The 14,780-nt window shown below is 44.5% G+C and overlaps 2 protein-coding genes across 5 annotated transcripts; one reads left to right on the plus strand and one right to left on the minus strand.

Moving 5' to 3' along the window:
• Nucleotides 1-43: 43 nt before the first annotated feature.
• RWDD2A (RWD domain containing 2A) lies at nt 44-6,156 on the minus strand. 3 transcript variants are annotated; one of them, XM_069011239.1, is made up of 3 exons: nt 6,005-6,156; nt 4,970-5,188; nt 44-3,433 (listed from the first exon to the last, which is right to left on the minus strand). In XM_069011239.1, exons 2-3 carry the CDS (start codon nt 5,180-5,182, stop codon nt 2,756-2,758), a joined length of 891 nt encoding a protein of 296 aa, XP_068867340.1. In that variant the 5' UTR covers nt 5,183-5,188; nt 6,005-6,156; the 3' UTR covers nt 44-2,755. The 3 variants fall into 3 exon arrangements, with proteins under 3 accessions (XP_068867340.1, XP_068867341.1, XP_068867342.1); XM_069011240.1 differs by lacking the exon at nt 6,005-6,156 and having other exon boundaries at nt 4,970-5,404; XM_069011241.1 differs by lacking the exons at nt 4,970-5,188; nt 6,005-6,156 and adding an exon at nt 4,529-4,930.
• A 164-nt stretch (nt 6,157-6,320) lies between these two features.
• On the plus strand, nt 6,321-14,711 carry PGM3 (phosphoglucomutase 3). 2 transcript variants are annotated; one of them, XM_069011251.1, is made up of 13 exons: nt 6,321-6,683; nt 6,980-7,185; nt 7,871-8,055; nt 8,527-8,594; nt 8,897-9,030; nt 9,186-9,381; nt 10,196-10,353; nt 10,764-10,847; nt 11,486-11,584; nt 11,900-12,016; nt 12,176-12,298; nt 13,052-13,225; nt 13,823-14,711. In XM_069011251.1, exons 2-13 carry the CDS (start codon nt 6,982-6,984, stop codon nt 13,907-13,909), a joined length of 1,629 nt encoding a protein of 542 aa, XP_068867352.1. In that variant the 5' UTR covers nt 6,321-6,683; nt 6,980-6,981; the 3' UTR covers nt 13,910-14,711. The 2 variants fall into 2 exon arrangements, 1 of the variants encoding a protein (XP_068867352.1); XR_011149985.1 differs by lacking the exon at nt 13,823-14,711 and having other exon boundaries at nt 12,153-12,298; nt 13,052-13,139.
• The last annotated feature ends 69 nt before the right edge of the window (nt 14,712-14,780 follow it).

A 14,780-nucleotide genomic window follows, 5' to 3' on the forward strand; every position in this document is an offset into this window, starting at 1 on the left:
ACGCTACAGTTTGATAGATCTTTTTGAAATAAGTGGTTGTATCTTGAGTCAAGAGTTTTGTCACAACATCAGTGGGAACTTAAGCAGATAAAAGGACACTTAAAAATGCATGTGATGTTTTATCCGTTACAGGTCATAGTGTAATATGCATAATTTGTGAACCTACTATTTAAAAAAACCCCCAAGTTTTAAACAACCACAAGGTTAGAATATTTTATTCCGGAGAAAATCCTTACTGGTCACTCTTGTGTGGAGTAATGAAATGAAAATTTTCTAAAAGAATCAAACCTGCAGAACCTTTTGTTCACATCTAATTAGAACATTTTAACATTACTAACAAAAACATTTAACATTACTAACATTTAACATTAGCTAAGGTAATGTCCTGTATGAGATCAAGGATTTCATTCCCCCACCAAGATAACCACTGTTTCGATCCATTGCAAATGTTTGGCCTAATTGCTTGAACTCCGTGTTACTGACAAAAAGGGAGTATGAAGATGCCAGGAATAGACTTTGAGGAATTATTAGTTGTTAAACAATTACCACTCTAAGAAAAATGTAATATATCTTCTGAATGGTTCTGAAAACAAAGTGTACTTGAACATTTTTTCTACTATTTCTTTCTCGTCTTTACTAGAGATTATCTCTAGAAAACCAAATATTAGTTTTGTCTAGCCCCTCAACTATGTCACAGCTGGAGATTACAGGTCCCAAACTCAGAAAGAGAGGCACTTTCTCCCTCACTGCCTAATGGGAACGTGTAAACATTTTTTGCCTCACTGTGCTTTTGGCAGAAGTTATGATCACACAAACAGTACACTTACCACAGTGAAGGAAAATACATTAATCATATTCTGAGCAACCAGAAATACTCTGCATTTCAATGTATTGCTATTGTGAGAAGGATATTAAAACACTTCCTTTTGTTTCATTGGAAATAAAATAATATCTGTTACTTGTGTTGTCATCAGCTGAGTGTGCTGAAACACAGTCTTTAAACAGCTGCTGTTGAGTGCCTGGGTGTCAGAGCCGATCAACCAGACCTCTGCAGCTCAGCAGTAAGTCTGCTTTTATTGCCTGGTACCCATTTTCACATTAAGGCACTCAGGCACAAAGTGGGAGGTGGTGGGCTGGTGGTCCTTCAAGGCACAGCTGCTGGGGACTTTCCAGTAGCATTCTTCAACTACATACTGTATTGATGACCTTTAAATATGATCATGAATTATAAACAGGAACACTCACTATCCACATCCACACTCAGCACGCTTCCCCGCAGGAAAACGCTGCCTAATGAACCATTAATAGCATTGCCTCTTGCAAGCTGCTGGAAAATTCAATACTAATTTGACATTGACATAGAAAGGATTCTTCAGGTTATTTGTATTTTTATGTAATATTAAATATATATATATATAGGGGCTTTTTGCTATTTTCTGTATTTTACATGTATTTCCTTATGTAATGTAGGGGTGAAAACTAAACTTTATCTCATCTGACCCATTTTCATTTCCAAGGTGTTTGGTCTAACAGTGTAAACATAAAGTGCCATGAGTTGAGCAGATGAAAAATTGTTATTAACATAACCAGACACTTTGCCACATGACATCCTTGTCTCTAAATGGAAGAGACCTGGATTTGGTGGATGAACCACTTGGTGGGTAAGGATGGTCACAAAGAGTTGTAGTCAATGGCTCGATGTCCAAGTGGAGACCAGTGAGAGGGACATCCCTCAGGGGTTGGTGTTAACATCATTGTCGATGACACGGACAGTGGGAACGAGTGCACCCTCAGCAAGTTTGCTGATGGCACCAAGCTACGTGGAGCAGTCAACACACTGGGGGGAAGGGATGTTATCCAGAGGGACCTGGAGAAGTGGGTCTGTGCAAGCCTCATGGTGTTCAAGGCCAAGTGCAAGGTCCTGCACCTGGGTCAGGGCAATCCCAAGCACAAAGACTGGGTGGAGAACGGATTGAAAGCAGCCCTGAGGAGGATTTGGGGGTATTGGTAGACAAGAAACTCAACACGAGCCACCAATGAGCACTTGAAGCCAAGAAAGCCAACTGTATCCTAAGCTGCATCAAAAGCAGCATGACCAGCAGGCTGAGGGAGGTGATTCTTACCCTGTCTCACTTTTGTGAGACCTCAAACGGGCCACTGCATCCAGCTCTGGGACACAAACATAGTAGGGACATTGTTGGAGCAAATCCAGAGGAGGGCCACAGAAATGATCAGAGGGCTGGAGCATCTCTCCTATGACAACTGCGTGAGAGAATTGGGACTCTTCAGCCTGGAGAAGAGAAGGCTTTGGAAAGACCTTATAGCACTTTCCAGTATGTAAAGGGAGCCTACAAGAAGGCTAGAAAGGGAATTTTTTACAAGCGCATGTAGTGACAGGACAAGGGGGGAATGCTTTAAACTGAAAGAGAGTAGGTTTAGATGAGATGTTGGGAAGAAATTCACACAGCACAGTATGGAAGAGGAGACAGAAGTGTACAATTCCTAACACCCTGTGGAATGTTTATCACTTTGCAAGTGTATTGAGGCATGGCTCATAGAGACAAATGCCAGTTTTAAAGTCTTAGAAAATCAGTAAACATGTCTCAAAAATTCAGCACAGAAGCTGAGATTAACTACTTGAACCATTCATCTCAGATGTTAAAGTTTCCCTTTTCACAATAGCTGTAAGGCACAATATTTCAGTGTTAGCAACATCTCTCACTCTCCAAAATTAGAACTCTTTATACAGTTTCTCTCAATTGTCTGAAAGTTTGCCTTCAACACCAAATAAAATTTGAAAAATGTGTCCACTTTGGTGCTGTTTCAGGAATTCTAGAAACTGGCCAAGATCCATGTGATAGTCATTCCTCAGGCCATAATCACCATGTGCCTGAAACTGCAGGTCTTCAAAACCATCAAAGAGACGAAGATTATCAATGCTTCCCTCTGTTTCCATATTCTCCACATGCTTGCATGAAATATGCTTCCAGTTGGGATATCTAATATCATGCCAGAACTCTTCACAGTTTTCTCGGAGTCCCTCCACACAAATGACACCAGGTTTCCCAGTTAGGCAGAAGCCAGTCAGATTTAATTTCTTTGCACAGTCAAAAATCTTTTTCCTCAGTTCCTGCCTGTATATGTGATGGCTGTAGATCCACATGCGATGCAGCATTTCCTTAACCCTCACTTCTTTTGAAGCACACTCAGACGAGGTCTCACTGTTTTCCAAGAAAGGCAGGCTGTTGTCCTTCACCCACTGCACAGCCTCACAAACACGCAGATCTCCTGAATCCAGAGAGCTGATGTGAGACGCGAGATGAGTATTGAGCTGCAACTGTTGCTGTCTGTGCAGAGCATCTGATCTGGCAAAGAGCTGAGGAGCTACCTGAGGATACATATGAGGAAGGAGAACCTGCAATTCCACCTTTGCCTTAAAAGCAGAAGACACAGAGAGACAGAAAATTAATTCTTCCTCAACTGAAGACACGCTAGATTCTTTTTCCCTATCAGAGGCAGATTATGAGGAGATGTAATTAAGATTGCAGCATCCTAATGACTGGGATTATTTCCACTTCCCTTTTGTCCCAATAACCCATCGTTATTCTGTTCATTTTCTTCTGTTGCATTATGCTGTCACTTTCACAACACTTCCCATGTCATCCAGGCTGCTTTTGTGCTGTTCACAGAACTAATGCTATGGCCTGGGAGAAGGTACAGTTACCCTCGAGGGATATTTCTAGCTCAGTGTTGCTACAGTGATGAACTGTTGGAGTCAAGGGCTTTTGAGAATCTTATCCCTTACCAAATGCACATGATTAATGAACTGAGCCCAGCTGCTGGAAAAGAAGGCCAAGAGTTACATGAAACAGTGTTTTTGATTGTACCTACTGTAGAGAGACACGTGGCAGGGGTGTTGGAAGTAGATGATCTTTCAGGTTGCTCCCAACCCAAACCATTCTATGATTTGGTGCATTACCATTATTTTAAGCAAGTATTCACTGTACAGAGGAATCAGGATTATAGGGGATAAAAAGATTTATGTACTTTTCAGGTCAGGGAGACCTCTAGACTATCTTATCTGATCTCCCATGAACACTGGGTTGTTGAATTTCTCTTGATTATTCCTACAGTGCCTTCAAATGGAGCACCACAGTTCTTTGGCAGCTGAACCCTGCCTCTAGTCTAGTCCAAGAGCAGGAAAGGATTTATGGATTTATGCATCCTGAGTGCTTCAAGCTCCTGTAGACTGTTAGGGGGTACTCACTACAGTGTACAATCATATGATTAGTCCTGCAGAGAGAAGCAAATCATGAAATGACTGATTATCTTTCCAAGTTCCTTGACAATCTGCTATGGAAAAAAACCCACTACTCCTACACAAGCCCTCCGACATGGTTCATAAAACTTCTCTCTGAAGGTCAGTGAAAGGGTGCATTTTAGAAAGATATCTAAGCTTGTACCTTAAGTTTCAAAAAAATTATGAGGCCACCTCATTACCCAGTAAATTGTTCTAAGGCCTAATTACCTTCATTCCAAGGAAAATGGTTTTTAGGCTGAGTTTGTTCTCAATTTCTAGTCACTGCATTAGTAGGCACTCATTCCTGTGTTCTCTGTGCAAGTATTTACATCAAGTAGTTCAATCCCTTTCTTCAGTCAGCTGAACTATTCAAACTCGTTATACTGCGAGTTTGGTTTCTCTGCTCATAGGCTGGTTTTGTTTTAGTCTTCATGTGACTCCTCTTAGTTGCATTCTGCCATCTGGGGCTATATTTACGTTACCGTATTTCTAACGCAGATCAATGAATGTTAGCAGCAGCCATGATTTTCTGTTATTCTTGACATTTCAAAAAGCAAACAAAAATGAGGTGGCTTTTTTACCCCCTTTTTTCTGGGCAGAGTTTCCAAGTGTGTGCAGAAGGAGTAAAGACAACACCACCCATGAACAGCTCTCCTTGGCAGCTCTCACCTTCGCCTCCCCTACATCAAGAGTGATGCGATATTCCAGCTGTGGGGGCAGGGCTCCATCAGCGTTCCTCAGGTAGCGCTGGATGCTGGGCACGGCATCCTTATCCAGACTGAACTCCCCTCTTTTGGGAAACATCGAAAGCAGCATTTCTACTTCCAGCAGCTGGAGCTCCAGGCATTCTTTTACCGTGACAGCCATTGCACTGCCCTCCATGCACGCCTGGAACGAGAGAGCTGGAGTCAAACCCCGGGGTTTGCTGAGGTTTAGCACCACAAGGAAGCCCCAGGATTCCTAAAGGGCAGAATTTAGTTAAACACGGCTGGACACACAGCGCTCAGCAGCCGGGCCCTCACAGCCCTACACCGGGCAGGGCTGGGCAGGCGGAGCCTTGCAGGCCCTGCCGGGCTCAGAGATGGAAGAGAGCACGGAATGGAGCCCCGTGTTGATGTGCGTGGGCAGTGACACATTATTTGTGTTATTTATCAGCAGATACACCCCGTGTTTCAGGGGGTCGTGGGTCAGCCGGCAGCCAAGTTCCCCACACACAGCCGCCTCCCCCGCCCGCGGGATCGGGGAGAGAATCGGGAGGGTAAAACGCAGAAAATTCACGGGTTGAGGTAGAGACAGTTCCATCGGGAAAGCAAAAGCCATGCACACAAGCAAAGCAAGGAATGAATTCAGTGCTTCCCTGGGCAGGCGGGTGTTCAGCCATCTCCAGGAGAGCAGGGCCCCACCACACCTAACAGTGACTTGGGAAGACAAACGCCATCACTGCAAACGTTGGCCCCGTTCCTCCTTCTCCCCCCTCCTTGTATACTGAGCATGATGCCATTTGGTCTGGAATGTCCCTTTGGTCAGTTTGGGTCACCTGTCCCGGCTGTGTCTCCTCCCAAGCACCCCCAGGCTCCTCCCCAGTGTGGCAGTACAAAAATCAGAAAAGGCCTTGGCTCTGTGTAAGCCCTGCTCAGCAATAGCAAAAACATCTCCACATTATCATCACTGCGTTCAGCACAAATCCAAAACACAGCCCCCTACCAGCCACTGCGAAGAAAATTAACTCCGCCCCAGCCAAAAGCAGCGCACTGGGAGGGCAGCTTCGGAATGGGAGCGAGATGTCAGCGAAGCTGTGCGAGACTGGCTGTCCCAGCCCGTGCCGGACGCTCCCGGGGCGCTCCCGCCGCCGCCATGCCCGGACCTTCCGCCGGACGCTCGCGCGGCTCCGGGCGGGGCGGGGCCTGCGCGGCCGCGGCTCCGGGCGGGACGGGGCCCGGGCGCCACGCGGCGGTCGATGCCCCGCCCGCCGCCAGCCACTGGTCGGTCCCGCCGCCTGTGGGCGCGGCCGCGCCGGCTCCGTGCGAGGCGCGCGGCGGCGTCTCCGGCGGGATTCCGGCCATCCCGTCCCGTCCGTCCCGTCCCGTCCCGTCCCGTCCTAGCCGGCGCGTCCGGACGCCATCGCCGCGGGGTCCCGAGGGAATCAGCCGTGCAGGTGGCGGCTGCTGGCGCCGCCCGTGAGGGAGCGTGTCCGGCTGGCCCCGCCCGGCCCGGCCTGGTGTCCGTCTCCTGGTCCGCACGGAGCTGCCGCCCGGGAGGAACATCCCGGGAGCACCGCTGGGGGTTTCCCTGCAAGGGCTTAGGGAGGCAGGACACGCTGCTCTTGGGCTCGGAAATCAGTGCATGCAGCCGCGGCCGAACGCACTGGGCGGCTGATGTCACGGTGAGAAACGGGAAGCTCCCGCTGCGGGAACTTGTTAGGATCCCTGGATCCAGCCGACTGGGAATCGTGGCTCTCCTTGCCTCATCCGTGCACGATCTGCTTATATCTGATCACGCTCTGTTTATCCAGTGCGCCCCAGGGAGTGTAGAGACTCCTTCACTGTGGTCGTGGTCCCCGCGGCGGTCCCGCCAAGGGATGGATGGGAGCGGCTAAAAGTCCCCGCAGGCTTCAGAAGGTGAAACTGGTTACAGTGACGTGTCTTCTCTCACTTCCATCTGTATTGCTTCCTTCTCTAGAAATGGATTCTGAAGCCCTCAGAAAGTACTCGGCATTGCACCCCAAGCCTGCCGGGCTGACCCTGCAGTATGGCACCGCTGGATTCCGCACCAAGGCCGAGCAGCTGGACCACATCGTGTTCCGCATGGGCCTCCTGGCAGTCCTCAGGTCCAAAGCCGTGACAGCGACCATTGGCATCATGGTTACAGCGTCTCACAACCCTGAAGTAAGAACAGCCCTTTCCTTAAACGTGTGACCAGTTTGGTGGAATGATGTGTTTTGGTAGAAGGGTGGAAAGATGTGATCAATTTGTTGGAATCAAAGCTCATCATAGCATTGAGAGACCAGATCCTGGAGGTACTTGGACCTGCTTAAAGCATTTAGCCTGCTCCATGTAAATACAATCTCTGATCTATCTGAAGTTACTTTTTTCTCTGTACACACAAGTGGGATTTTTTCTCATGTGGAAATGGTGTAACGCAGAAAACATTTCATCCTGCAACATAACTTTCTAATGTTGGGAAGCTAGGAGTAACCTCGAGAAGAGAGGAACCTTTGAGTAAAATCTGTAAGTTTTAAAAATAAACATGCAAATGCAGGGATTACAAATCAGGCATTTAGACTTCTGCTGCTGTGGAGCATTGCAGGTTATTAGAATCTCCCCTTATGTCATTTTAATGTCAAATGTGTTTCATACCAAAATTATGAGGGAGAAAGAGTTGGTTACTTAATAAGCTGGTACTTTTTAGGGGCTTGTTGGAGGTTTAAATAAACAGCTAAGTTTATTGCATCCCAGAACTTCTCCACTTTTAAAGAAACAATATGACTGAACCATGTGTTGGCTGTCTTCAAAGAGGTTTTATTAGTTCCCCACTTTTAGACATACTTTGTTCTTTTGTTTTTCTGCTAAGGAAGACAATGGTGTAAAGCTGGTTGATCCTCTTGGAGAAATGCTGCACCCTTCCTGGGAAGAGTATGCCACACAACTAGCAAATGCAGAGGAGCAAGAATTACAGAAAGTGATAACTGAGATCTGCCAAAAAGCAGCAGTGAACCTGCACAAAGATGCCTCAGTTTTTATTGGTAGAGACACCAGGTAGTTACAAAAGGCTATAGATGTATCCTGCTCCTATGGAAGTGCCAGTGCTGTGTTCATGCTTTTGGGATGTTCTACTCTCTGGAGCCAGATTATGTTTTCTTTGTGGCTAAATTTATGATAACGGCAATAAGCAAAAGGTTTTCAGTGCTGTTGCTATGTTAGCTTCCATAATAGCTACAAGAACTTCCTAGCACTGCTTCTGAACAGGATGCTTTATTGTGGTGTGGGGTGGGGAATTGTGTGGGTACTCTGTGATTTCCATCTGTGTCCAGCACTTTACGTGTGTTTGCAATCCCCGGGGATTGCAAACTTTGTTGGGAATTGCCTACAACAGAAAAAGGTATAGATTTCTTCACAGTGAGTCTAAATCTACTGGTTGGAAGCTTGTTGAGTCTTCCACATGGGCTTCCTTCCCAAGTCCATAGATAAATGCCTTTGCCAAGGTTATCAGCTGTACTTGTTTTCCAGGCCAAGCAGCAAGAAGCTGTCCCAGTCAGTAATAGATGGTATCCAGGTTCTAGGTGGTCAGTACCACGGTAGGTTGCACTTCTGCAATTCTAATCTCATTTCAAGTTTTTTTAATGCAAATATGACTCTTTTATGTAGACCTAAAGCAATAGCCTAGACACATTTCCATTCTTGCTTGTAACAATCTTATTTCAGGGTAGCTGTATGGCTTTAATACAAGGGGGGCAGGGGAAGGTTACATTTTCATAAGAGAACTTGAAAAATTTCATTGTGTTTCCTGCACTGCATTTGTCTGTTTACTGTACAACTTTTAAGCAGCAATTAATTTGCAATTCTATTTCTGAATATTGTGCCTTTTGTTTCATGCTAGATTATGGTCTGGTGACAACACCACAGCTCCATTACATGGTCTGCTGTCAAAACACCCAAGGGCAGTATGGGAAAGCAACACTGGAAGGTTATTATGAAAAACTATCCAAAGCTTTTATGGAACTGATAAAACAGGTGAATAGTGGGTGTTGTCTTCTTCGTGCAAATGTACAAAATGATTCTCTTTTGTTTGTTAGCCTGTTAAGGCCTGAAGTTTTTAATTCAGCATGCTCTAGGTGTGGTTTCTCTAGGGTTAGAGTTCACTTTGCCCCTTCTTCCCTTGCGCTAAGTCTCACTGCTCTGGAGAGAGTCAGAGGCACCTGAAGATTGACTGTGCCAATGGAATAGGAGCCCTGAAACTATCAGAAATGAAGCCCTACTTTCCACAAGAGGTGCTAATTCACATATATAATGATGGAACCAAGGAGAAACTCAATCACTTATGTGGTGCAGATTTTGTGAAAGTTCACCAGAAACCACCTGGAGGTATGTAGTTGCTTTACCTTATCTCCAGGCCTGAAAGTGCAGGGTCTAGCAAGGGTGCACATTTTTGGGGAAGTAGAGCTCCCTGTTTCTTACTAAGTGACTGCGTGAATGGTTCTCCTTGTGCAATGGAAGGAGGGAATAGCATGGCCAGATTTGGCACATCTCTAGTTTATGTTGGTCTAAACTGCTTGGAAGTGCACAGTATCTCTCTGACTGGCTGAAATATGTTTGACGGTCTCTTCTGAATGTTAAGGTGGCAGAGTCCAAAGATCAGTCAGGACTGCATTAATGTTATTTATTTTATGAAGAAACACTTTTCCGGGTTCCTGCAGAAGGGCTGGGTTAATTAACAGCTTGGTGCCAGCAGCTGACTCATTGCCATTGCACAGTGAGGAAATGATTCCAATCAATTTTTTGAGAAGTGTATAAAAGAAAACCCCTGAACTGGGAGAGCAGGCTGGTTTGGATATGAGATTATTTGAGACTAAACTGAGTTCTCCATTGGACAGCTGCCCTCTCACTGCAACTGCTGGCCAAATCTGAACACCAAGATATGGTGTTGTTTCCCCTTCCCACACTGCTTATGTACTGGAGAAATGCAGTGCTGGGAGCAGCACAGGGGCAGTACCTGCTGGGGATGGATGCTTGTGCCTCACGTCTGGATCCTGGCTTTAACTGTGCCTGAGTAGAGTCATTTGTATGCAGACCTGTGCTCTGAAAAGAAAATATGCTTTCCTAATCACTCACTGAAATAAATTACTTGATTTTGTTTATTTTCCTGACTTTAACTTGCATTTGTAACTCTGTGCACTAGGGCTGGACATGAAGCCCAATGAGAGATGCTGCTCATTTGATGGTGATGCAGATAGAATTGTTTATTACTATAAGGACACAGCTGGCCATTTTCACCTGATTGATGGAGATAAAATAGCAACTTTAATTAGTATCTTCCTAAAAGAACTTCTTGCCAAGGTAACTCTAACATATGAAATGAATTCTGGCATTTTAATTTTTAACGTATGACATAGGCTAAGGAAGCTGTGTTGGTTGATATGTGGTCTCTCTACATCTACCTAAAGTGAACCAGCTTTAAAAAGAGATCAATCCTGTACCTCACTGCTGTGGCCAAAAAGGGGTTTGGAAAGTCTAAGCTTGAAGAGCTGCTTCATCCAGACCCGAGAAAAATCAGTATGGGATATATAAAGGTTGAACAGAACTCATGTTGTTTTTAAACATACAGAAGTTCTCAGTGAGCTGGTGCCTCCCTCTGATGCCCAGGAGTTTTAAGTGTACATTTAACAGTTCTGATTATCCTTCCATTTATCCTCCTCGTTGGCTTTGTGCCTCTTGGACAGTAAAACTTGGCTTATTGGTTTGCTCAGGTGAAACAGAGCTTCAAGATGGCAGTGGTACAAACAGCATATGCCAATGGGAATTCCACACGCTACCTCCAGGAAACACTGAAGGTATTCTCCATGTTTTTCCTAGGTAGTTTACATTTGTTTATTTTAAAAGTAAATGCTACTGTAATATGATTGCTAGGAAAATTAAAATCAAGCAAAAATAAATTACTCTTTCAAATCTCCAGTAGTGACAAAATTCTTGGTGGCAAAGGAGACACAAGAGAGCAAAGCTTAAAAAATTATAGTCAGCTTTTATTAATTTAAAAAATGTTTAACAAAATCCCTTTATATTTCTCAAACAGATTGAGGACTTTATAACTTTGCAACCAAGTGAGTCAGTAAAGGCTCCTTGATACTGTGACAGTGATTGTTTCTGCAGCAAGCTAAATGTTCAGGAATTGAGAGACAGTACTATTTTTGTTTGTGTGTGAATCTAGTGTGTTCCCTGAAGCTATAAACTGGATTTTCCAAGGTTTGGAGTTTATTTCTTTATTTCTTTAATTAGCCTTTATTTACACAGGAATAAATGAAATCTTTTTTAATTGGGTCTGCAGAAATATTGGAGCATTCTAGCTCTGGGGCCTCAGCGGCCATGAGACATGGGTTAGTTTGCAACAGTCCACCCAGTTGGCTGCTCAGTTCTGCCTTCTGAGGAGAGTCTGTAACCTTGTTGTCATTCTCTGCACACCCTTGGGTTGCAGGTACCTGTGCACTGTGTCAAAACAGGAGTGAAACACTTGCACCACAAGGCCCAGGAGTTTGATGTGGGTGTTTATTTTGAGGCAAATGGACATGGCACAGTAAGTATGAGCATGTAATGCATATGATCAGCCACTGTGTACAAAATTTTAGTTGAATTAGCTGGAGAAGGAGGTCTTTTCACTCTCTTACCTAATTTTGTAAACAAGACTTTTTCTCCTTGTTTGAAAACAGACTTGTTTACTCCTGTCTTTATCACAGCATTGCCACCAGCTCCTCTGTGCTTTATGGGGGGGATGGGAATTCATGGTAGCAAACATTAATGATGGCTATTTGGGCTTAGATGGTAAAAGTTTTTCCTCACTACTGCACAGATCCTGGTTTCATCTTGACAAGCTCTCATCTTTTTCCTCTAGGTATTGTTTAGTAAAGCTGCTGAAACTAAAATACGACAATTGGTGAAAGAGGAGAAAGATGATGAAAAAAGAGAAGCAGCAAAGATGCTTGAAAACATGATTGACCTGATTAATCAGGTAAAAACAGAGAGAACTGAATCACAGTGTTGGCAGGGTTAGCCTGTTTGTGAGCTCCTGTCAGGCTGCTGCTGGGCACTGCTGGAAGATTACTGATCAAATCCTGCCTCCCTGTCTTCACTGTGGACTGCTGCAGTGTTTTTCCCTCCCTGTTGGCAGACTGTGGGCGATGCTGTCTCAGACATGCTGGTTATTGAAGCAATCCTGGCTCTGAAGGGTCTGACTGTGCAGCAGTGGGACGCTCTCTACACCGACCTTCCCAATCGGCTGCTCAAGGTCCAGGTGCGTTACCAGCCACGCTACAGCAGCCTCTGGGGGCCCTGCTCACAGCATCTTTTGCCTGCACATATTTTGATAAGCTTTATTTTAAAGCTGAAACAGACCATTAAAGGGCAGAAATAGGGCAAAGAAGATGGGAAAAAACCCAGAGGAGGGACCAGAATTTCACTTGGACTAAAATAGAAATATGACTTTAAAAAATGATGAAATAATAGCCAGCTGTGTTAAATGTAAAAACCTGACCAAAACGCTTCAAATTTTAACTTAAGAAGAAACTTTAACATTCAAATTAGAAAAATCCTGTTTTTCTAAGGCCCCTGCCTGCTGGGCAGCTGGATTTTTCTTGCTGTGCCACTTTGTATAACTTGAATGTTACATAATGTTTCTTGCTTCTGTATGCTTTCCAACATTCAGACAGAGCTTGAGCAGAAGGTGCCATGTGGCAGCATTCCATTAGACACAGTAAGGAAGCTCTGGGCTCTAAACAAACCAGAGGAAAGAGTTTAAGTTTCTATCTACTGGGAGAAGCTGTAGCTTCACTTCAATCTGACCAAGGAGGCATGTTCAGAACTGACCCTTTTTTTTAAACTGAGCAGCTGAGGCCTCTCAGGACTTGGTTAATAGATGCTGAGCAGGGATCCTGGGGACCCCAAGGGTTTGAGTAGCCCTTTATTAGCTCCCAGACTGAACTCTTCTCCAGGCAGCACAACATATCCAACCCTGACTTTCTGTCTTATCCTGTTTCTGATGCCACAGGTCGCAGACAGGCGTGTTATCGACACAACGGACGCAGAAAGGCGAGCACTGACACCCCCGGGGCTACAGGACAAAATTGATGCCCTTGTGAAGAAGTACAAGCTGTCACGGGCATTTGTCCGTCCATCAGGAACAGAGGACGTTGTCAGAATCTATGCTGAAGCAGACACACAGGTCAGAGCTTAAACAACTCTTTTATGAGTGGGCTTGTTCATGTTAAACAATCTTCTGCTTAGCGGGGGGTGATGAAGGAAGTCTGTTTCCATACTTGTCATTTAATCACACTTAACTGCTAAATTTGGAAAAAAAGAGTGATCACAAAAAATCACTTTGGATTTTCTTTTATTTAGAAAAGTAATGTTTAATGTTCTCAATGTTTATCTTCAAAGGAAAATATAAATGTTTATAAAGGCAGATTTAACACCAGATGAATTTGAAAAGACAACCAGCCTTCGGAGAGCTCAGGGTTAAGAAGAAAGTTACCAAAGCAGCCCCTAACTACACAATTTCATAAGAGGCAAAATAGAAAAAAAATTCTGGCTGCTGTTAAGTTAGCCCAGCTCTGAACTTAAAGGCAACAGCAAAAGTGGTCTTGCTCTCCCCACTTCACATGCTCCTACCTGCTGCTCTCTGCCAGTATGACAGATATGGCTGATGGAGCAATATAGGGAACACAGCATTTGCAGGAAAATGCTTGCCTTAATATCACATATTTGCTCTATTCTTCTCATGCTGACAGCAGCATAAACTAACTTTTCCTACATTCCACAGGAGAATGCAGATGCCCTCGCCCATGAAGTGAGCCTGGCTGTTTTCCACCTCGCTGGTGGAAAAGGAGCACCACCCCAGCCTATATAATGAATGGCAGTTAAAGCACACAACTTCCCTTATCTTTTAATATTACCTTTTTTTACCATGTGCTGCTGTACACATAGCCAACACTTCCTGGGAGTAGCAAGGATTGATCAGAGCTGAGTGGAATATTACTCTGCTTATTCTTAACCTCCTTTAGCAACTTACCTCTTAATGAGATGCTCTTGCTGTTGAATGTTGCCCTCCCCAAGTTTGTCTAACTTCTTGACAGGCCATGGCCATGTCCAGAAGGAATTCTGCCCCTCCCTGCCCCAGCTTCGTTCATCATCACATTGTGCCTGAAATCCAACTCCCCCTGCCCTCAGAGCACTGGCCATGGCTGCATGACCTGAGCTCTGCTGTGACTATGCTCACAGTGGCTGCAGTGCAATGGCTGCTGCAGGAGCATCATCCCCACGTTCCCCCAGTAGCCCAGTCATCTGTGGGCAAACAGTGTAAGACAGAGGCTGTCACTAGACTTCAGATTCACTTCACCTCATTTTGAGGGGGAAACAATATAATGAAAAAGAATATTTGCTAATAATAATCAATTATTGCAATTTTATCTTCATTAGATTCTTTATGACATTATTTAGAAAGTGATTTGTAGTAATAGAATTTATAATCACACTTGAGAGGGAAAGGACAGAGACAATTTTGTCTTCTGTGGCCTTAACTGATCCCCAGCTCCATGAAGGGGCTGGGCCAACAGAATGCAATGTTTTATACACACTAGTATCCTCCTCGGCATACATACCTCTGACAAACAGTTCATTGTAGTCCTGTATTAACTCCAGCCATAATATAATTCTACAGGTTATTAAATAAGCACAAGTTTCAATAGATTAAAAAAAAAAAAAAAAAAGAAGACAAAAAT

This window comes from Aphelocoma coerulescens, chromosome 3 (genome assembly GCF_041296385.1).
Source record: "Aphelocoma coerulescens isolate FSJ_1873_10779 chromosome 3, UR_Acoe_1.0, whole genome shotgun sequence".
Taxonomy (NCBI): domain Eukaryota; kingdom Metazoa; phylum Chordata; class Aves; order Passeriformes; family Corvidae; genus Aphelocoma; species Aphelocoma coerulescens.